The sequence below is a fragment of the Podarcis melisellensis genome (assembly GCF_964234715.1).
Source record: "Podarcis melisellensis genome assembly, chromosome: 5".
NCBI lineage: Eukaryota > Metazoa > Chordata > Lepidosauria > Squamata > Lacertidae > Podarcis > Podarcis melisellensis.
In genome coordinates, this window is record NC_138537.1 from 57,032,388 (window position 1) to 57,054,706 (window position 22,319).

At 38.5% G+C, this 22,319-nt stretch overlaps 2 protein-coding genes across 7 annotated transcripts in view; one reads left to right on the forward strand and one right to left on the reverse strand.

The window, feature by feature from the left end:
- The window catches only part of DOCK1 (dedicator of cytokinesis 1), a 383,360-nt gene that overhangs the window by 128,178 nt on the left and 232,863 nt on the right, over positions 1 to 22,319 (forward strand). For all 4 annotated transcript variants that reach the window (XM_081912599.1, XM_081912601.1, XM_081912600.1 and 1 more), the window contains exons 26-27: positions 54 to 181; positions 3,588 to 3,683. In XM_081912599.1, coding sequence (XP_081768725.1) covers positions 54 to 181; positions 3,588 to 3,683 — 224 coding nt within the window. The remainder of the gene's footprint in view (positions 1 to 53; positions 182 to 3,587; positions 3,684 to 22,319) is intronic.
- The window catches only part of INSYN2A (inhibitory synaptic factor 2A), a 60,720-nt gene continuing 52,768 nt past the window's right edge, over positions 14,368 to 22,319 (reverse strand). For all 3 annotated transcript variants that reach the window (XM_081912771.1, XM_081912770.1, XM_081912772.1), the window contains one exon: positions 14,368 to 18,217. In XM_081912771.1, coding sequence (XP_081768897.1) covers positions 18,034 to 18,217 — 184 coding nt within the window. In that variant the 3' untranslated portion in view covers positions 14,368 to 18,033. The remainder of the gene's footprint in view (positions 18,218 to 22,319) is intronic.

Consider the following 22,319-nt stretch of genomic DNA (forward strand, 5'->3'; position numbering starts at 1 on the left):
TTGTGTTTTCAAGGTTAAGTACTTAATTACTTTTCCCCCTGTTCAATATGCAGACTGTAGAGAGATTTTGCTGCCAATGATGACAGATCAGCTGAAGTATCATTTGGAACGGCAGGAAGACCTGGAAGCCTGTTGCCAATTGGTCAGCAACATCCTGGAAGTACTTTACAGGAAAGATGTGGTTAGTAATTAAGTGTGTTTATTTAATACTGAAATCTTGAAAGTTTTCAGTACTGCTGTGAGTGGGCATAAGGCTAAAAGAAGTAGAGCTTCTTCTTGCCTTAGGGCTCTATTTTAGAAGGGAAAAAAGCTTAAAGTTGGTATTGTGACAAATATTTAATTTTTATTATTTTATCAAACAATTTATCAGTAGGTAGGAGATCTGGAGCCGGTAAGTAGGATGCAAGCACTTTAATTCTCTGTGCTGCTGTGGCATTTTGCAAAAGGAGGGAGCTGTGGGGCTTCTCTGCTGCATTTAAACACCACCCCTGAAGCCTGCTAACAAACAATATTTAAACTACTGTCTTGGTAGGAGTCAGGTGATGCTAATACTACTTTCACCTGGTCCTATGAAGTTTTTGGCTCTGGTCTCCTCCTCAGTTTGACCAGATGCAGACTGGGCTCTTACAAATAGTACCTACTTCTTTGCTCAGTGGTCTGAATACACGGCTTCCTTGCTTCCCAGCTCAGTTCAAGTGCTGGGTAGGCACTTGCTTACTTTCACATTGTCATCCCTGACACATTTGCATTCCTAAGAGGCATAAAAAGAAAACTCAATAAGAACCTCATCTAATAAAACAATGCCCAGGAGTTGAGCTTGCTTCTTGACTTCATTCCCAGTTTCTGTCAGTGTAGGAATGAATAACTTTGCAGTGTGGACTGCTGCATTATATCCATGCTGCACTGCAAGATGAGGCCTTCGGTGCTTTGTGTATACAGTCTTCTGAAGGTGGCTTTAATTTTGTTTTATCAGCAAATAGGTTTGTTTGAACTCTGTGTGTGCTCATTTTAAAGTCTCACTATAGGATGTCTGTCCATGCTTTGACTTCACATTCGAAAAGGGATAGCTGTTGGAAAACAAAATTTCTTAGCCACAAGCATTATTTTACATATGGCAAAAGTCAGAATGCTGGATGGGTAGTGTGAATTATTTATCAGGAATTTATGATGCACAGCAAAACTCCATGTTACCATCTTAAAACAATTTGTTTAGCATAGATGCCTGTTCAAACAGCCAAGTGAAAACAATGAGAACAGCAGTGCTCTTTGAGAACTATGACCTGAGGATGATTTCCCTTTGAATTAAGCATAACAGTAACATGGAATGTTCTGAGTCACTGAATCAGTAGGATATGGCATATAGTTTACAGGGTTGGGATTTTTAAATAGTTATATATGTAGGTCCATGGGTGTGACTGTCGGTGAGTTTTTGTGTGTGTTATATTTCCATTGTTCCAAAATTCCCATTATGCAAATTTATTTTTTTATGAAAAGACTATTGTGCTTATTCTACTTGGAAGTTTTATATGTACCTTCTTGGCTCACTAGCTCATAAGGATTAGGGGACAGTTGTTTTAAATCTACTCAGTACCATTCAAGATGTACAAGTTGCCCTGTGATACTGTTCAGTCTGATCATATTCTAGCATTCTGGGCTAAATGTGGGCTTGATGAACACAGTCCAACAGCAGGACTTAATTCCCTGCTCCCTCCCGCAAAAGGAGAGTTGAACTGAGGTATGCTTTGGGTGGTGCAACCAATTACCTTGCTGTTTTCCTTACCTGCTGAGATAGCAAAGTTGAGGGCCCTCTGATTAGGAAGCTGTCAGTGATACCTGTTTAGAAGTCAAAGAAAGTAAAGATGAGTTGGCTGAATTGAGACACTTTGAAGGGATTTTTTGGGGGGAAATGGTCGAGGGTATTTATTGGCTGAAGGTTTAATTATCAAGAGCAGGGAGCAAAGGGGCAGGATAAAATAAGTTGTTATTGTGGCCAATGAAGCTAATTCTGTGCCTTCTTAAAGGGGGGGGAGGCAAAAGACATGTGAAGAGGCAACCCTTACATTATGTTTCCTTTGATGGAAATGTAATCATCATTTGTGGCCAAACTGTTAAAATGTGTGTTTCAGAAAGAGGAGCCTCACATGGATGTACAGAAGAAATAATCTATTTGACTATATAGTACAGAGGGGCCTTTTGAAAGGTTAAACTTCTGAAAATTTCTGAAAACAGTCTGAAAATTTCACTGTCAGTTCATGCATTCACTAGAGAAGCATATCAATCTAGACAGAGAATGTATGTTGATTCAAATATAAGCTTTAAAACTGGGCAGATTACGTCAATCTTTCTTCTTCCATTTGCCACAAGCAGAGGTTACTGGGTTTTCATGCAACAAAGGGTGGCTTTTTTCCTTTTCTCTTTTCACAAGTCACATTGTGAATTCTGACTGAATTGCTTTGTGGTATGTAATGGTTGAGAGTCACATGACTTAGCTGGCATGGCATATTGATATGGCAAGGATCTACCTGGACTGAAAACAAAGTCCAGGAAGAACCCAAAGCCCCTCAGGTAGTTGTGTAGACCAGGGGACTTCTCCAAGCTTAAAAGACAGGTGAAAATGTTGGAAGCAGGAATGCTTCTGAATACAAGTTGCTGGAAACCACAGGAGGCGGGGAGAGCTCTTGTGCTCTAATACTGATCGACTTTTCCCCTCAGGCATCTGATTGGGCACTGTGAGAACAGGATGCTGGACTAGATGGGCCATTGGCCTGCTCCTGAAGGCCCTTAAATTCTTTTGTAATGAAATGAGCAAAAGGCAACTTATCATTTATGTTGGGCTCTACCATGGAATGGTTGTATAGCAGCTTCCAAACCATGGCATTGAAAGGAGAAGCTGGAGCATAGGATTGATTGTTAGAAATTAAAGATTTCAGCTAAAAAAAAGTGGAATGGAGACGAGCACAAAGTTGTGCTTGCTGTGTATCTAGGTATGCGTGCTTTCCCCTTTTCTTCTGTGCCAGTTTGTTCCCCCCAGTCTAAGGCTGCATACATGCCACACATTTTAAGTACAAGGCTTTCTCAAAAGCATATTGCTTTCCCCTCCCAAAATCTGAGAACTGTAGTTTAAGGGTGCTGGGAATTGTAGCTCTGTGAGTGGTAAACCACAGTTCTCAGATTTCTTTGGGGGAAGTAAAATGCTTTAGATCAGGCATAGGCAAACTCGACCCTCCAGATATTTTGGGACTACAACTCCCATCATCCTTGACCACTGGTCCTGTTAGCTAGGGATTATGGGAGTTGTAGTCCCAAAACATCTGGAGGGCCGAGTTTGCCTATGCCTGCTTTAGATGCAAGGCCTTGTACGCAACCTTAATCAGTTTGTCTTTACAACAATGTTGGAAAGTTTTACTGGACTTCTCATATTGAACAGTAACTCACCAATTCAAATTAGTTCTTAATCTAAATTATTTGACACAGTATTCACAATTGCTGCTTTAAGAGTACACAGTTTTTTAAAGAAACTTCTGGAGTAGCCTTAGGTTGGTTTTTCAACGATTTCCTTTAATTTTCTGCTCTGCTTTGGTTTATAGGGACCGACACAGCGACATGTACAGATTATTATGGAGAAGCTGCTGAGGACAGTAAACAGAACAGTCATATCAATGGGACGTGATTCAGAACTCATAGTAAGTGCCTATTGGCAAACTTCTAAAAATACTATGGCAGTTACTGTTCACAAAAGTGCATAATCCATTGGACATCTCTTCTGTGGAGTACTGCACAACATGTATGCAAGATCCTTGTTGTGATTATGAACTGGCCCAGTTAATTTAAGTATCTGAAGAAGTGTGCATGCACACAAAAGCTCATACCAGTAACAAACTTGGTTGGTCTCTAAGGTGCTACTGGAAGGAATTTTTATTTTTATTTTGTTTCGACATTCGGTTGTGTTTCTCTTGTTATGACAGATGTCTCTTCTCACTTCAGCTGCATTTCTCTTTAAATGATGAAATCTTAAGCTCATTTCAGTGGTCTAAATATGCTTGGATATACATAGAAATGCTTTAATGATTAACTGGATGGTCCATACTTACTGTTTATTTATAAGCAACCTAGAGCAGCTATTTTAGCCCTTAACCAGTTTCTGATGCCTGGGGAGAAGTGACTGAAGTTAAAACAACAAGTTGAATCCATGCTAGATATAAAGGAGGCAGCGTTGGTTAGTATAACTCTTGATGCAGGAGTTATGCTTGCTCTTGGAGAAGCAGTATTTGCCTGCTTTGTCCCTGGAAAGCTGAAACCAGCAGTGGCCAAGATATGTTCATATCAGCTGCTTTTATTATGGAGGCTTGACCCTTTTCGGAGCAGAGAGAGACCTTGCCACCACTTATATATGCTTTTGTAATTTCAAGGATTGATCCATGTAATATACTTTATGCGGAGGTGACCTTGAAAAGGACTTGGAATCTATAGTTAGTGCAGATGCCACAGCTGACAAGTACAGTGATGTAGTATTTCCCAACAAATACTCAAGTACTGTTGCAGCAGTCGCACTTCTATGCCCTTTAAGATATTCCAGTTAAGTTTCTCCTTCATATATATTTGCACTGTATCAGGTAAAGTTAGCAACAGCAGGGAGCAAGGCTTTTCCTGCATTCTTTTGAGTCTCTGGAATGATGACCTCTAGAGGAGGTGAGCAGAAAGTTCTCTGTTCTGTAGGTCCTACAAGATTTTCCTATCCAACCCACATAGCCTGGAATTGTCTGTATGACAGTTGGACAGAAAAAGACAAGGGTTTGCTGTATATGGTTGGTTAGACCTTTATTGTTTGTTGCCAGTGCTTATGTTGTAACTCACAAAAATAATCAAAGAGCAAGTTAAACATACCCATTTTCAGAAATGTCAGCTGTCAAACATAAAAATTCCCAAATTATTTAAATTTTAAAAATTCCCTTGGCAGTCAACACTGTTTTGGACCAATAAATGTAACTTTGTCTTAAAGGCTTGTATACCTTGTTGCAACAGTTGGTCAGCAACCATCTAATTTTGAAATAATCTGATTGACAATATGCCCTATACTGTCCTTTATACAACTTTATCTAGGGATAGATTCCTCTATTCATTTCATAATTTTCCAGGTCAATGTCTTGAATCTGGCTTGATCCACGTGCAAAAAGATGATCATTTGTTGGCCTATTAAAGAATTTCCTGGTTAGAAAGCTAAGATGAGCAAGCACATATATAACAGGAAAAAGGTTAATTCCTGCATATAAGCAGCTCTTTTATGACCAGATTAATTTTAGCGTAACAAACTGAGGACGTGGCCTTCAAATATATAAAAAATTTTGTTTTGACATGATCAGCAAAAATACATTGAGTATATTACCATCAGAAGTATCCTGAGATGGTGCTACGGTTACAATTTGAGCCCAGTTTCGCTATATTTTGGCCTGACATTAGCATTATGTTTGGGTTTTTTTAAGTATAGAATCATAGATTTGTGAATGTGTACTTTAAAGAAAGGATATCTTCTGACTTGAGTATTATAGGTGGCATTTTGAGGCTGATCTGATGAGGGACTTTTTTCTTAGTTACTATATTTTTGTTGGTTTGTCATAGCTTTCTTTTATAAATATAGTTTTATATTATTTTTATTCATTTTGAAGTAAACGTCCTTAAGCCTAGGAAAGGCAACTCAGGAAAACCTGTTTACCTAAATGAGATGCATTATTTAGATGTTTTCCTTTTTGGAGATGTCAGCAATGGGACATGTACTAATCAATACAGCAAAGACAAAAGGTTACAGCAGATAAAGTATTTAAATGGTTGTTTATTATTATTATTATTATTATTATTATTATTATTATTATTATTATTATTATTAGCTTTTTAGCTTGTTCCCCACACGCATAATATTATTTGTAGCTATAGGGGGGCAATATATTACCTGGCCTTGTAGTTACTGTCTTTCTTAAATGATTTATTCTGATCTATTCTGAAAATTTGATGGTTTTCACAGTCTTTTTCTTTTATTGTCTGAAATCCAGTAAATTTGTATTTGAACGCTGGCCAAACAAGTACATTGTATTAAAAATGAATACTGTGAACATGAACATGGCATTATAAAAGCATTGCATTTGAACATATTATAATTATTTAATGAATGCTGCCGGTACCAAGAATTTTTAAAGGGACACTTACTATTTAAGATTCACTGAATTTCTGAGATAACTCATTCCAGTCAACCGAAGATGATTCACTTTTATAGTGTCAATAAAGTAGTAAAACTGCACTGCGAAGGTACTTTATTTTGCATCATCTTACCTTTCATGCATCAATGGCAGATTGAACTTTATGTGTTAATATTTATTTTTTAGTGTGTTTTGTTCTTCTCTCTCTTTTTTCCATTTTGGAGGGGGTCATCACCGAATTTGGATTTGACGCTAAACTGGTACAGCATAATTCGGTGGTACAATGGTTATGAGACTGAATGTCTAAATCCACAGCAGCTAGAATAGTACCTTTACACAAAAGTGATTCACCTTGTACAGTCTCAAGAAAATTCAAATATACAAAAATGAATAGGGAGAAGACATGTTTTACATCTGATCTTTTATTTAAATTCTTCTCAAGAAGCTTTGTGACAGTTCTTAACATGGCTGAGGAGGAAGAAGCTTGGTTTATAGCACAATGCCAATTGGGGATTACTGTCAAGTTCAGTAGGGTTTACTCCTAGGAAAATCTGCATTGGATCACACCCATAAAATGCCATATGAAACTTTGACCTTGCAACTGTTTACTAACAAATAGGCCTTGCAATTCTATATATGCTCACCTGGGAATAAGCCAGACTGAACTCAGTGAAGTATTTTTATTTTTTTTAGTATATATGTATAGGATCACAATGTTAACGTATCTGTGGAAAAGTAAACTATATGCAAAGCTGTAGGATAACATCAGATACATACTTCAAAGTGATACTGGTGAGACGCATTTTCAGAATAATCATTGCCTTATTTTAAATTCACAGCTGACACTATTCTTTTCACTCCCAGTGTCAAGCATTCCCTTTCTCCAACGAAAGCCCTCATAATTCCAGTCCTGTGACAACTAGGGCAACAAATTATACACCTGGATTAGGAAGGTAATGCTATAGAAGCCCAGACTTGATGGTGTCTTCACATCAGAGTTAGTGCTTTGTCCTGTGAACATTCTTCATAACAAAAAGAAATTAACCAGCTAGAAGCATACTATTCAAAAGATGAGGCTGGGTATTCCCTGTATTTCAAGGTAATATTTAGAAATGAAAAACAATAGAATCTTGAGGTATCTTGTAAAGAGCTTAAAGTGACAAAATCTTTCATAGGCATAAGTGAGATTCAGTCACTAGGGCGGACAAGCTCATAGGTATAGATGGGTCCAGGCAATCTCTTGAAAGCTTGTTCTCAATTGCATGACACCACATGTGAGATGACCACTGATTCTGGTAATTATTATTTATTAAATCTATACACTGCCCTTCATTTGAACATCACAGGGCAGCTTACAACATGAAAACACAAAATATAGAACATAACAAACAAACAAACGAACAAATAAACAAACACCTCCCCAAAGATTTAATTAAGACGCAAAACATTCGATGAGTTTGCTTTTTCATAGTTGAATTCTTAATCTACATCTAGAGCATTTAGAACTTTGGGAAATTTTTCTATGACCAGACTGGATGTTCCACCTGCTTCAGGTTGCATTTAGGAAATTCTGGTCCTCCCCAAACCCTGTGTAGCTCCTTAATAAGAACTTAAGAATGTGCTGGATCAGGCCAATGACCCATCTAGTCCAGTACCCAGTTCTCACAGTGGCCAGTCAAGTGCCTGTGGGAAACCAGGGAGCAGAATATGAGCACAAGAGTACTCTTGCCTTGCAAGATTTCCAGCAACTGGTTTACTGCCTCCAGCTGTGGAGGTAGCGCATAACCATAGTAGCCAATCATAGCCCTCTCCTCCATGAATATGTCTAGTCTTTTTAAAAGCCATCCAAGTTGGTGGCCATCACTGCCTCCTGGGGCAGCAAGTTCCATTGTGTGACAATAGACCATGTGATGTTGGACAAGGAGTGGGCCATGGCCAGGTACAGTAGGGGCTCCCCACTTGAGTGAACGAACTGATCTTCACTATTACAGCGGAAGAACAAAAATGAGAAAGGTAAAGAGACTGGAAGCTCAGTTTGCTGATACTTCTAAAATCCCAAGTTGTCCTTAAGAATTAAAACACACTTAGAACAATGTAGTTTGAATGGTGCTATTTGTTCCTCCAGATACAGAAAATTTGATCCTAGGATAAAGTGGTGCATGTAGCATTTACTTATTCAAAAAGACATGCATAATTCAAATGATTTGTTAAGAAATGTTAAATTATTAACCATTGTGCCTTTTAACCTTACTGTTGTGCAAATTGAGAGGTGATGTTAAAAGGGTAGAGGGGAAAGGTCTAAAATAATGGGCAGCATATTCAACCCACAAAATTCAGCATTTACTATCACATTATTCCTTGGAAACCATAAGGGCTATAAAGTTACCAAAAGGAATAGAAAATCAGTTTTGTAAGGTTCTAAGGATGGCCCACGGAGGAAGAAGCAAGATGCAGAGGAAGGCACTTGTGCACACAATGTCTTTGGCGAATTTCGTTGCAAAATCTGCACAGAAATGTGTTCGACATATTGCAAGGGTGCTTTCTGATAACTTTTCCTTCACAGATGATTGCAGCTATTTTGCGATAAATCAATGATTCTGCTTGTGTAATTGTTCAAACCACTGCATCTTAGTGCTGTGAATGAGGGAACTGACAATGGAAGGCAAATTGGCTTATCACATGTTAAAACTATTAAGTGGAATAGAAATTTATTCAAATTGCACAGTAGTGATGCTGTATAAACCAGCCATGATGGACTGCTGGATATGCCCTTCTATTTGTTCATATTTACGTTGAAATGAAAGTTATGGAAAACAAGCTTTTAAAACACTTACTTGGAACCTGAAATTAAATAAAATTTATAAGCTATTCTTTTTCTTTAGGTTTGGATAGACATTTTATGGGTTGGGCTAAGTTTTGCCCCTCTATGAATGGGAGGACTCATTGCATTCACAGAAATAACTAGGGTTTAATGAGTTATTTTCACCAATTCCAACTTCTCCCTCCAGCCTGCCAGTGCGACTTCTTGTGCTCTTGCTTAGGGTCTCTATCTCTGCAGTGCATCTTGTCAAGTGACATAGTGGGAAAGAGCATTCAGCAAAAGTCACCGACTTGCTTCCCTCCCTCCAGAATGAAATAGGACTCTGGTTGCTTTTATCCTATACATGGTTCTGCTCCTCTTACCCTCACAAAAATATTGTGGCTGAGAAAGCAAATGGTGAGCTTTCATGGCTTTGCAGAAATTTGATCCAAAGTCTTAGTCACACTATTCCAAACATGGCAATGGATCTATTCCCAACCAAATGATACTTCCAGCCATCACTGTACTTTTTATTCTAGACTTCATAATTTATGAAAATGTTATATATATGCTTTCGTAGATTTTCACGGGTACAGGAATGCAGGTTTTGGTGTCCTCGGGTGTCTTCCCGTGTAAAAGTTGGGGTGTCTAGGCGACGTTTCGACGAGGTCTCACTCGTCATCTTCAGGCTGGTGCTTTCGGCTTCTTGTTACTGGAACAGAGCAGGATCTCAGTGTTTGAGTTCCTATAAATACTGTTGAGGGGGTGTGGTGTATAGCCTCCAATGTTCTGGGCAGAGAGGAAGTTCCCAGGCTAGTGTGCCTTTTCTTCTTTTGTTCCTTAATTACTTGAGGGATATCTTGAGTGATTTCTTGAGTGATATCCTGAGTACCACTTAGGTGGGTCATTAGGTGTGGATTAGTTGCTAAAGTCTTTGTGTCTTGACCTCTTGAACTTTGTGAAGAGTTTTTCTGAGAAGATGGCTGTACTGCACTTAGTTGTGCTCTGGCTTGGCTTCGTGTATAGGGGCGAGCTGTGGTTTTGTGGCCTGTGTCAGCCAGATCTGTGTAGGGATTGCAGGGGGGTGCAGCATCCGGAGGTGCCACCATGGTTTGGCTACTGGATGGTGTCTGTAATTTATCTGTGGAGAGGGTCTGGGTTTGGGTCTGGTGTGGTTGATTGGTGATGGCGTTCTGTGTGCCTCTGGATCTGGTGTCAGTTTTTGTGGGGAGGGCTAATTTCCAGATGTCTGGCAAGCGGGATGTGTCGTCACGCTTGTTCATGTTGTGAGGGTGTTTCTCTATCTTGATGGCTTCCATGATTATTCTCTTGTGGTGATGTTCCATGTTAAAGAGCAATTTGGAATCTGCAAAATTAATTTCGTGTCCTGTTTCTTTCATGTGTTGGAAAAGAGAGGAAGTTTTTTCTTCTTTTTTGACGGCATTCTTGTGTTCTGCGATACGTGCATTTATTCGTCTGTTTGTTTGTCCAATGTACGTGGCTGGGCAGACTTTGCAGGGTATTTCATAGACCCCTTGGTTTTCCAACTGGATTTTATCCTTGGGGTTTCTGAGGATATTGGCTATTTTTTGGTTGGTGCAAAAGGCTGTTTTGATATTGTGTTTATGGAGGATTTTGCTAATTTTATCTGTAGTGCCCTTGATATAAGGAAGGAGGGCCATGCCATTGTTTTCTTCTGTGTCTTGGTTTTTGGGGGGTGTTTCTTTTTGGATTAGCTTCGTAACCCTGTTTTGCTGGTATCCATTGGCAATTAACACATTTGAGAGATTCTGTAACTCAGTTGTCAAGTGGTCTTTGTCAGCCAGGCGTTTGGTTCTGGAGATGAGAGTCTTGGCTACGGAGTTTATTTGTGCAGGGTGGTGGTGTGATTGTGCATGTAAGTAGCGGTTGGTGTGTGTTTTTTTCCGGTAGATAGTGTGTCCTAGGGAGCCATCAGGTTTTTTGTAGATTAGGACGTCAAGGAAGGGAAGTTGGTTGTTGGCTTCTATTTCCATAGTGAATTGTATTTTGGGGTGTAGGCTGTTGAGATGTGTGAGGAAGCTATCCAGTTTTTCCTTCCCGTGTGGCCAAATTACAAAGGTGTCGTCAACATATCTGAGCCAAAGTTTGGGTTTGTGTTCTGACTTGTCTAAAGCATTGGTTTCAAAGTGTTCCATGTACAGGTTTGCGATGACCGGTGAGAGGGGTGATCCCATAGGTGCTCCTTCTATCTGTTTGTATCTTTGTCCATTGTGGATGAAGTACGTGTTGGTTAGGCAGTGGTTGGTCAGGTCCAAGATGTATTCGGGGGGATTGTATTTGTTTTGAATGGCTGTCAAGGCTTCATTAATGGGCACTTGTGTGAAGAGAGATATAACATCGAAGCTCACAAGTAGGTCATTAGGATGTAGGTTTTGCTTCTTTATTGTTTCTATGAACTGGAAGGAGTTTGGAACGTGTGAAGAGATGGATTCTGCATAGGGCTGAAGTTGCTTGGCGAGAAATTTAGCGAGATTTTGTAGAGGTGAGCCTATGGAGCTGACTATTGGTCTGAGTGGTGTTCCTTCTTTGTGTATCTTGGGGAGGCCGTAGAGTTTGGGGCATCTGGATGATTTTTCTCTGGGGATGATTCTTAGCTGGATTTCTTCACTGATAGGAGAGGCTTTTATTTTGGATTTGGTGGTTTTTTCCAGATAGGTGGTGGGATCTGTTTTTATAGGTTGGTAGGTAGGATCTTGGAGTAGATTTGATAGTTTTGCTTGGTAGTCCGATGTGTTCATCACCACAGTGGCATTACCTTTGTCTGCTGGGAGAATGATTATGTTGTTGTCTTTCCTCAGGTTGGTGAGTGCTTTCTGTTCTTCTTTGTGTAAATTGCTTCTGGGTGGTTTGCTGGAGCAGAGGATGTTGGTGACTTCAAGTCTGATTTTATTGGCTTCATCTGGGTTGATTTTGGTTAGGCTAGCTTCGACTCCGCATATGATGTTTTCCGTGGGGATGCGTCTCGGGGCGACTGCAAAGTTGAAACCTTTGGAGAGTACTTTGGTTTCAGTTGTGGTGAGGATCCTGTCTGATATGTTATGTACTGTTTGTTTCATGGGTTGTTGTGGAGGGTGGCTGGGCTTCTGGCGTTTCTCTAGTTTGTGGAGTTTGTTGGTGTGTGTGTCTGTCTTATGTGAGGTCTCCGTTTCAGCTCTCCAGACGGCTAGTTGTTTGCATTTGTCCCAGAGTGCAGGGTGGATTTTGTTACAGAGTTTGATATATATGGAGAGAGAGAGAGAGAGAGAGTGTGTTACTAGTTTGGTAGATCATGGGAATGTTGGAGCCATAGTATATCTTGATTTCAGAAGAGCTTTGACAGCCTCTCATGATATCCTTGTTGACAAACTCATAAAATGCAACCTGCATGATACTGTTGCTAGATGGATCCAAAAACGATGAAACAATAGTACCCAGTAACTGTTTGTTTAATGGCTCTATGTCATCATGGAGGGAGGTCTTACTTATTCTCCCAATGCTTACTGGATTTTTACAGCCACTTACCCTTTTGATTTTACAGCTCAGAGGCTCTTGTCTAATATGTAACCTAATAATGTTTGTGTGTTTGTGTGTGGGTCCCCCCCCTTCTGTGATCAGTGGATTTGGTTAACCATTCTTATCTAAGTAATATCCTTTGGAAAAATCTTTTTATTGTGAAGCTGTCACTATAATCTCTAGTATATGCCTTCTTCACATTTGTCTTCTAAATTTATTATTATCATGTTAGTCCCCACACCACCCATCTATCAGCTTTTTGGGGGTCTTGATGATGGGGAAAGAACTTGGGCCTGACCTGGGCTTAGGGTTTCCTTCAGCCAAGGGCTCTCCTTGATTCTAGGACTGGATGCCACAACCAGGAAAATGCTCAGTGAAGCTGCAAGAGACCAGTTTCCTTCCTAGTAGGCTATTTTGGGACAATGTGGTCAAATCTGTAATGTTAAGAGCAACTGAAGAGAAAAAGGAGGACTCCAGCAGCAGGGGTTGCAAGACTTGCCACTGTTTCTTCCCCTTAAGAAACTGGCATCTCCAGCAAATCACTGCCACTTGTCCACCCTTCCATAGCTGCCACCCTTCTCCCTGAGGAAAATCTTGACTGCTGTCTGCTGTGGGCCTCTGCTTGAACCAGCTATCTAGGCTAGCATTTCTTGTCAGCCATTTTGGTTCATCTAGGTTGACCCTAAGAGTACCCGAACAGGGAAGCTGGAAACAGAACAGATTGTTGAAAAGTACTCTCCCATGTTGCAAGCTTCCTGTATATGCAAAAAGAAAGCAATTTCCTACATACTTACCTGTGACCCACTGTTTCTGCCTCAAGGATCCTTACCCCTGAAGACTGATTTTGCATGGAGGTTGAGGATACAGGCAACCTACAAGGGCACTGAAGACTGGCTGTCGTTGTTAGGGGAGCTGTAGTGGGTAGCTGACCTCCATCAGTTGACAGCTCAATGATAAGTTAGGTTTCTAATACTGCATGATAGGATTCCAGTATGCCAGCATTTCCAAGACTATCTAGTAGAGCAATTACTTTGGTAATCTTTAATATATTGTGAGATATGTCAGTGTTATCATTTGTGTATTGTAGGAGGTAATGGTGGGGGGCTGAAGGTAATAAAATAATGGCTTGGCTACGGCTGTCTACTGAATTTAATATTGGAGGCAAGTTTAAAACTGGACTTTCTGGTTCAGTTCACTTACAGTAGACTGAATATCATGGCGCTACACAAGCAATACGATCCTTGTCTGATTTATTTCATACACTAGGAGGCATAGTATTGCCTTATGGTATACTATAATTGCAATCAAGTCATACTTGGTTTGCCTTCTATGAAATTGTTCATCTACTGCAGAATGTGAGCATTTCAAGTGTACCTGTACTTTCATAAAAAAATAAAAAAACCCCACCAAACTTAACAGGCTGCATTCAGCTAAATGAATTGGGGAGTATATTTCAAGAGAGTCCACATTAATTTAAATAGCGTACACCCATACTTTATTGATATGGAAATAATGCTAAGAAATGTTGAAAGCCCATTGCTTCCTTCTAACGCAATGAATACTGTGCCTTTATGATGCCGTTTGTGGCAATGATAATTACTAAGTTAATAGAGAAGGAGCTTGGTACTGTTGCAGAGGTGCAGTTGGGCTAATGCTATCTTGACAACTAGTTCAGCTTTAAATTGCTCATGAAAGATTAATCTGTTGTACTTAGAAATGAAATGTTGCAGCGGGGGGGGGGGGAGGATAGAGACAGCACAGCAAGTAATTTGTTGTACAGAAATTTTCAGAAGCAAAAATATTTAAAATAAAAGCAAACAATTCATATTTTTAGTGTTTATAATTTTAATATTTTTTTCCATTTTATCCTGACTCTGTAAAGTATCTTACAGTGGTGTATTTTTTTTAAGAAAACAAGTGATATTTACATGTATTGTTTCCCAATAATTCCAAAACAAAGAACTATGTTGCTTTATGGGAATTATGCAAACTTAGAAAATATTGTCCCTGTAGTATGAAAATAGCAAGTAATATAAAATTACTGCAGCATTTATTGGTTTGAAATGGAATCAAAGCATGATATGGAAGTGTGTTTATAAATAAACCAGTGGTTGTAACCACATGATATTGCTAATGAATACAGCAGCAACTTATGGAGTATGCCAGATTGGAGAATGAAAATACACTTACTTTTAGGTGTCCTACCTGGTTTTATACGAGATCGCAATAAGTGGAACTATCGTCATCTCACATCTCAATCACATATTGTACTTGGCTACAAATTTTAAAGAATTAAATTGTCCCTCCATAAAATTCTAAATTGTGCCTGAGTGATCCTAAATGTAATACAATATGATACGGTTTACACACTTGCAGAGAACATTTTATTACAAGTTACATAGTATGGTACGATAACACAATATGTAATTTTGAGCAAGAATATGTATTTTACCTTTTGAATAGAGGAAGTGTAGGAATTAAAATTTGTCAGCATTTTAGGAAAAATACTCCGTTCATGTATATAGAACATTTAATTTAGTTTCATTTTTTCAGCTTCAAAATGGTTTCCCAGCACCTCTTTTTCCACCTTGATACCTGTATAATGTAGCTTTAGTGTTACTTGGCAACAAGCAAAATACTGTTTTTGTAGATTTGTATGTAAATGGAAACCCATGAGAATATGGGCTATTTCTGTAACACAGAGATCAAATGCTAAGAATATCAGAGAGCTGTTTGTTTAAAATATGTGTAGTTGTATACTATCCGTATTTTGGCCCGGGTATGAAAACACTTAAATTTGTTAAGGGCTGTAAACCAGCAGATATTTACCATACATACCAGAAGACTGCACACTTTTTCGTTGTGCATTTCTTGCAGCTAACAATCTTTAAGCCCAACAACCTTTGCATTGATTTAAGTCCTAACCTGGTTTTGTGTTGGTGGGGTTGGGTGAGGCGAAGGGGAATGGAGAAAGCGCACATATGCATGTGCAGTTTTCAGCAAAGACATTTATAACTTGTGAGATAGTGACTGTAGAGCTTGGACTATTGACCCAATTTGTTGTTGTTTGAGGGGATGAATGCATATAGCTGGGCTTCTGTCACTGAATGATAACTACCTGCCTTGGATGGCAAACTATATTTTAGATTTGGGGGAATTTTCAAATGCGTTTTGGGGTGTATTATGGGTTATAGTGTCAGCAGAAGTAAACAGAAGTCTCTACATGTGCAGACTTCCCATTTGTACTTCTTTGGATCAAGATAATGGCCATGATTCTCTTTAAGACCATGCATCAATGGTCAAAGGAACTGAGCTGCTCTGTATGTGAAGATGTTTGCAGTATCATAATAAACATCTTAGTTTAATATACATATGCTTATATTTGAGGATTTTGTTTTCATAAAAATAATATATTTTATGTTCTGAGATATTTGGAATTCTAAAATATTTATGGTGGGATCTTTTGTAAACAGGTTTTGAACTTTAATTAAAAACATTATAAAATACATTGTTTCATTCTCCCCCGTCTAACATAAAACAATTGCACTTTCCTTCATGGCACGGAAATGCCTTTCTCATCCTTCAGCTTTCGCAAAAAAATATTTTGGAATATGTACAATGATTTGTAGCCCTCTTGGAATTTTACTAGAAAGGTGTGAATTTTTCGTTAAAGCATAAATAGGAAGTACTGTTTGAAGCTGACCATAACAATCACATACTGCATTTTCATAACTCATTAAGTGAAGCATTTATCTTCCCCCTAAAAATGACCAAATTGCTTTTTGGGGGAGCCATATAAAATTGGCAATATTTAAATAATGACTTTGAGATTGAAGTAAGTGGAGTGTCACACACTTGTTTCTCCTTTTTGTGTGGAATTCTACCAGTAAAATTATTTCCCCTTTTTGTTGCTTCCCAGCATTGAAAAAATGCTTGTTCAAGACATGAAATTGTATACCTAATACCTTGCATATACCCTGTTAAAAATTAAACTAGGAAGGATCTGAGAAGTCTGACTTAATCCTAAAGTTTACAAGGAAAGTCATTATAACATATTTTTTTCCTCTTGAAACACGATTTAAAAATATGGGGGGAAATCAGGATACAACACAACCAAATTTAAGAACTTCCTTATAGTATTGATATTGGTGAGAATTTAGTATTCGGCTTCCTCCTCTTGAAATTCGTGGGTAATAAAGAAAGTGAATGTCTCATGCCCAAGGTTTACAGTTGAGGATGAATTTTAAATGTTACTCTTAAGGTTACCAGTTTTTTTCCCAATGAATCCCGGAACACTTTTCAACTTCAATGGATTTTGTATGGGGACTGATTTGTAAATCCATAACCTTATCTTAAAGTTGTCTGTTTTCACATTTTCATTCAAGGTTTTGATCTGTTAATACTGAACGAAATATGGAGGTCAGGATGGTTGGCTGTCTTTCTTGAAAGCGCAACTAAATAAAATTGCCAGGCTCTTGTGAACTTTTAAAAAGCACAACACATTATAAAATTTCTGGCACAGTGTGTCAATAGTGTATAGTGTTTTTCAAGACTGAATTACAAAAGAGTATTAAATTGTGGCAGCTGCCAATGATCTGTTACTTTAATGTTATCCATCTCTTCTCCTCCCCCCTCCCAAAATATGGTGCCAAGAATATATAATTTTAGCTGTTGGGTACCAACAGATTAAAAATGATATCTAAGAGAGCTAAGAGCCCCTAGCTTTGACCCTGTCAACTTTTCAGTGATTAAAGGCATGTCCTGACTTTGGGTGGCTTTTCATTGCTCCCCGTATAAAGTGAGCAGTAGGTCTGGCAATGAAAATGACACTAAATAAAAGGTGCCAGCATTTAACTGAGATGCAATCACTTGGCTTAATGCTACAGCACATAAAGGCAAGTTTACACATAGTCACATCTTAAAGATTATTCATGGTCTCAGACCATTTGAAAATATTGTGCTTTCCTCAGGATTTTATGTGCTGAAAATGGCACTACCCAACCCCAGCATATTTGGAAAATTAGATGTACAACGAAGGCCTTTGGAACCAAAAGGCTTGCTCTTCGCCTTCACAAAAAGAAATCAAAACAAATCTTACTTGAATTAATATACTCAGATGTGAGCAAGATGGCAGTTTGACATTAAAATGTTTCTTTAAAAAATGATTGTGGGTTGAGGGACTTGGGGGAGAGTAGTTTTACTTTTCTAACCTAAATTTCTATCCTGGTTTTTAAAATTCTTTTACATCCCACACTGGTGAAATTTGAATACAAAGTTGGCAAGGTGTGATTTAACGCCTTGCTCCTGAAAGTTAGTTCATAGGTACAAAGGCCTTTTTGGTACATATGGTGAGAACAGAATGCTTCTTTAATATTGTCAGTATAAGACTTGCTGACAGTCACCTGCTCAGATTACCAAGATCCCTTTTTTAAAAATTCCACAACTTTGCGTGTGGATGTGTTTGTTTGTTTTTTGAAGAAGGCCTTAAAATTCCATATATTACGGAGTTAGTTAAAGAAACCAGAGTTTCCATCTTCCGTGCTTTTTTGATTCAGTTTTGGATTTTTGCTTGGGAGTTGAGGAGTAACTCTCCTGGGAATAAGGCAAAGGTGCAACCTGAGTTTCCTCAATAGGATGAAGTTTTCTCAGAACTGGCTGTAGTTTGTCTTCTTGCTGCTTAAAATCTAATTCCACACTAAATAGTGGAAGGAAAAGAAGAAAACCAAAATCAGTTGTCAAGGTAAAGATTTTAGGTAAGTCAACATTGAAAATGAGTGTGACATGCTGAAGAAAATCAAATGTCTACATTCCTTCAACAGAACACATTGACAAGTATATTATAAAATAGTTACGAAGAAGGTTGAAACAAACTTGAAATGTGTCAACTAAATAATGATGTGAGACCTATGTTACCCCATAGCATCATACCAAGTCAGATCATTTGGGTCAGTATTTTCTATATCTCCCATTATCCCTGACCATTGGCCATGCAGGCTGGGGCTAATGGGAGTTGGAGCCCACAATATCTGAAACAGGCCATATTGACTACCCCAGACTACAATTACTGGTAAAGGCTCCTGAGTTTTAGACAGAAGTCTATCCCACAACTACTTTAGATGCCATGGATTAAAACTGGGATATTTTGCATTGAAAGCATGTCATTTTACCTTTAAGATATATGCCCCTTCTCTGCTGACTCCTCCTCTACCCCCTCCCCAAAATATTTAGTTGTAAGATGTTCTTGTACTTTGTGCACTTGCAGTCTGACACTAACTGGGTCTCTGTTTGGGTTGAGGGTTTGGCATCTGTAGCCCCTTGTGCAAACATGGTAATTCATGCACCTGCTAACTGTACGGTATCTCTGTGTGTGTCTGGGGATATTTTTAAGATTTAGAAATTATGCCTCTTACTCCTAAAGAGATTTATTGTGAAATGAAAGCTGTGTTACTCTTGTCATTCAATACACGGCATCCAATACCAGAACATTATGAGACATTGGAGTAAAGGTACAAAACTCCCCCTGGGAGAGGGACATGCAAAACAATACAGGGTTTTATGTTAAACACATTGTGTTTCTGACATTTCGTGGAATCATAGAATTGTGGAATTGGAAGAGACCCAGAGGGTCATCTAGTCCAGCCCTGCAATGAAGGAACAATATCCTGATCCAGGATAAATTACTTAAACCCTGTACTAGCTGCGGTCTTCTGTTTGGATCATAAAGTATGCTGCAACAACCTCTTGGATGGTTCACAATTACCTGTTGGGAATTACCTCAGAAACCATGATAGAGTAAGCTTGCAGCTAATGAGGGATAAATTAAGAAGTTCCATCTACTTGGGGTAAACAACTGGATGAAAACCCTTGCCTAGTTGTTCTTAAGCTACCAACTTCACACACATGAAAGGGATCAGCACTGTAGGGTTCTGAATACATCATTTGAATGAATGAGCATCACAATCTGATTTATATGTATTTGAAAAAGGCTGTCTTCTAAGCTTTGCACAAACTTATTGAAATAATGACCTCTTTGCTTATGCTTTGTCTCTATAAGGCAAAATCCTGGCTGCATATAACGTAACTCAAACTTGAAGCTCAGCCAATTATAAAGATAAAGCTTGTCAAATTGGCACAGATCATCATGTTACTAAACAGAACTTTGAAACATAAAGATTGCAAGGGAGAAACAAATTCAAATCTGTTACTCATTTGAAGGTTTAAAATTGCCACATAAAAGTAAAGTTAAGCTCATAAAATATGCATCCTAAGTTGTAAGCAGTATGTGGAGTGGAAAGCCCTGCTGGCTGCCCTGCAGTTAAGGAAAAAAGATTCAGAAGAAATTATAGCTAAGAGATCAACATACATTAGTAAAATACATTTCAGATTTAATTTATAAAAACAAAGAGGCATGATTTCACGCTATAGCAAAAGGGCAATTAGTAATGGTAATGCACAGCAATCTGGGCAAGGAGATACACACACACACAATTTTGGAACGGCAATTCTTGTGTAACACAAAGTAGGTTAATTATATAGCAAGTTTCCTCACCTGTTCATGGATCCAAGAAAGCAAAAGTAATGATGGAAAGGCAAAACAATCATAAACTTAAGCACAGCTCATAGCTAAGGGAAAAAAATAATCTGGTTTATAACCTCCCTCCCCCCACCCACCCACAAAAAATGGGAAAATATTACACAAGGTGACATATCCCTTTAATCCTAATGTATTTGTTTGGTCCTATCATTGCATATCCATGTGAAAAAATAGGGCTGAGGATTCTTTGATGATAGAAACTGAGATACAGGAACAAGTAACCATTGTGTTTTGTCACAATGTTAATTAACACAGGAATCTTTCAACTGTATATGTAAAATTTAAAGAGAAAGTGTTGCTCATATATTTTGGCTTGGATTCTAAGATACATTAACTTAACGAGGTTTGTGGAAGAAACTTCCCTTCGTCTCACTGCCCCCTCTCCATGCAAAGCATCTCTGGAGGCTTGGAGGTCTCCTCCTGGATAAAATGGGGTAGCATTCAGGGAGGTTGCTGGTGGAGAGAGGGATTGCCTAAATTTAGGATTGAACTCAAATGCTTTAACAAGGAAGTTCATGGAAAGTATGTTTCCTGTTGTTTTCTCCACTCCAGTAGCCCTGCTCCCAAGGCCCTTATTCAGAAGGTTTCCTGACCACCCAGAAAGGCTCTTTTATGAGGGAGACAGGGGGCATATGGCTTTAGGCAAAAGTAAGGAATGGGGAACTTATCTGTGGACTTTACAATAAAAGTGTCAGATACAACATGCAGTGTCAGATTGGAGCTTGGACTGGGTTTTGTTGATTTCTTTCTCCCCTCTGTCCCCCAGTGTCCAATATATTGGACAGAATTGTTCCAAAGCAATGGGCTGGAGCAATGGTACATTGCTTGTGTTTTTGCTTCTATTGAAATATTAGTACAAAAATATATGTCAGTTTAAATCTATGCAGCATAAAGTCTCTGGTTAACAGACTGAACATAGGACTAAGCTTAAGTTCCTTAATGGCGAGTTTCAAGGATCAGAAAGGACCCAAGTTAAAGAGTATGCATGCCACTAGAAGGGAGTTGAATATACTTGCATCAGGCTTAAAGAGCTTTTTTGTTGGTATGTTTGTTTACAAACCAGTATAGTTTGGCCAAGTGTTTTGCTGTTCAGTGGCCTGAGCTACTGAGTTGTTAAGGCTAGGACACCATGTTTGTGTTGAGTGCTGATAATTCAATATTCCCAATCAATTTCAGACCAGCATATGTTGTAGGTTAGAGATATAGATAGCATATGTGAAGCATGGGGCACAGGCAAACTGCTTTTAAAAACCACTGTCTATGCTCAATAGTTTTCTTCTTTTGTTGAACTACTTTGTTAGTGTTGCTATATATGTAGTAGTAGTAATAATAATAATAATAATAATAATAATAATAATAATAGAAACCTATACAGTGATTTGCCTCTTGAGCTGTGGGAAATCATGTACCAAATTTCCAGCTTGGCACATGGTTTTTTCCTGTGGGTAGATGCATATGCCTATACCGCATAATCATTAACATTTCTAAGCAGCATGGATCTCTTCTTTAGGATCTCATGGCAGGAAAATAAGCACATAGCTAGATTTGAATTGTGCATCCATGGAATGACATGCTTACACACACAGCAGCTTTTTCAGGTGTCATAGTCCAAAATATCCAGTGAAAAAAGATGAATATGTGTAGGACAATTATAGATAGGATCAGTAATTGGCGCCTGAAACTGCCCTAAATCATCCTGTGCCAAAGTTCCTCCCAACATTTCACCTTCTAAATTATTTCATGCGCCACTGACTCTCACATTTGCAAGCTATTCCTTGCTTGCCCAGATCTTGCCTCAGCTCCAACACCCACGCCCCTTTCTCACATGACATTGCTTAGCCTCCAAAATAACATTGCATACCAAATTAGAATCCTTTCCCTCAATTCTGCCAACTAAACACCCCTTACCTGAAAGTGTGAAGGAAGATCCCTTTTAGTTTATCAATTCTGTCTGTCTGTCTGTCTATCTATCTATCTATCTATCTATCTATCTATCTATCTATCTATCTATCTATCATCTATCTATCTATCTCTATCTATCTCTATCTATCTACTATCTATCTATCTATCTATCTATCTATCTATCTATCTATCATCTATCTATCTATCTATCTATCTATCTATCTATCTATCTATCTATCTATCATCTATCTACCATCTATCTATCTACCATCTATCTATCTACCATCTATCTATCTATCTA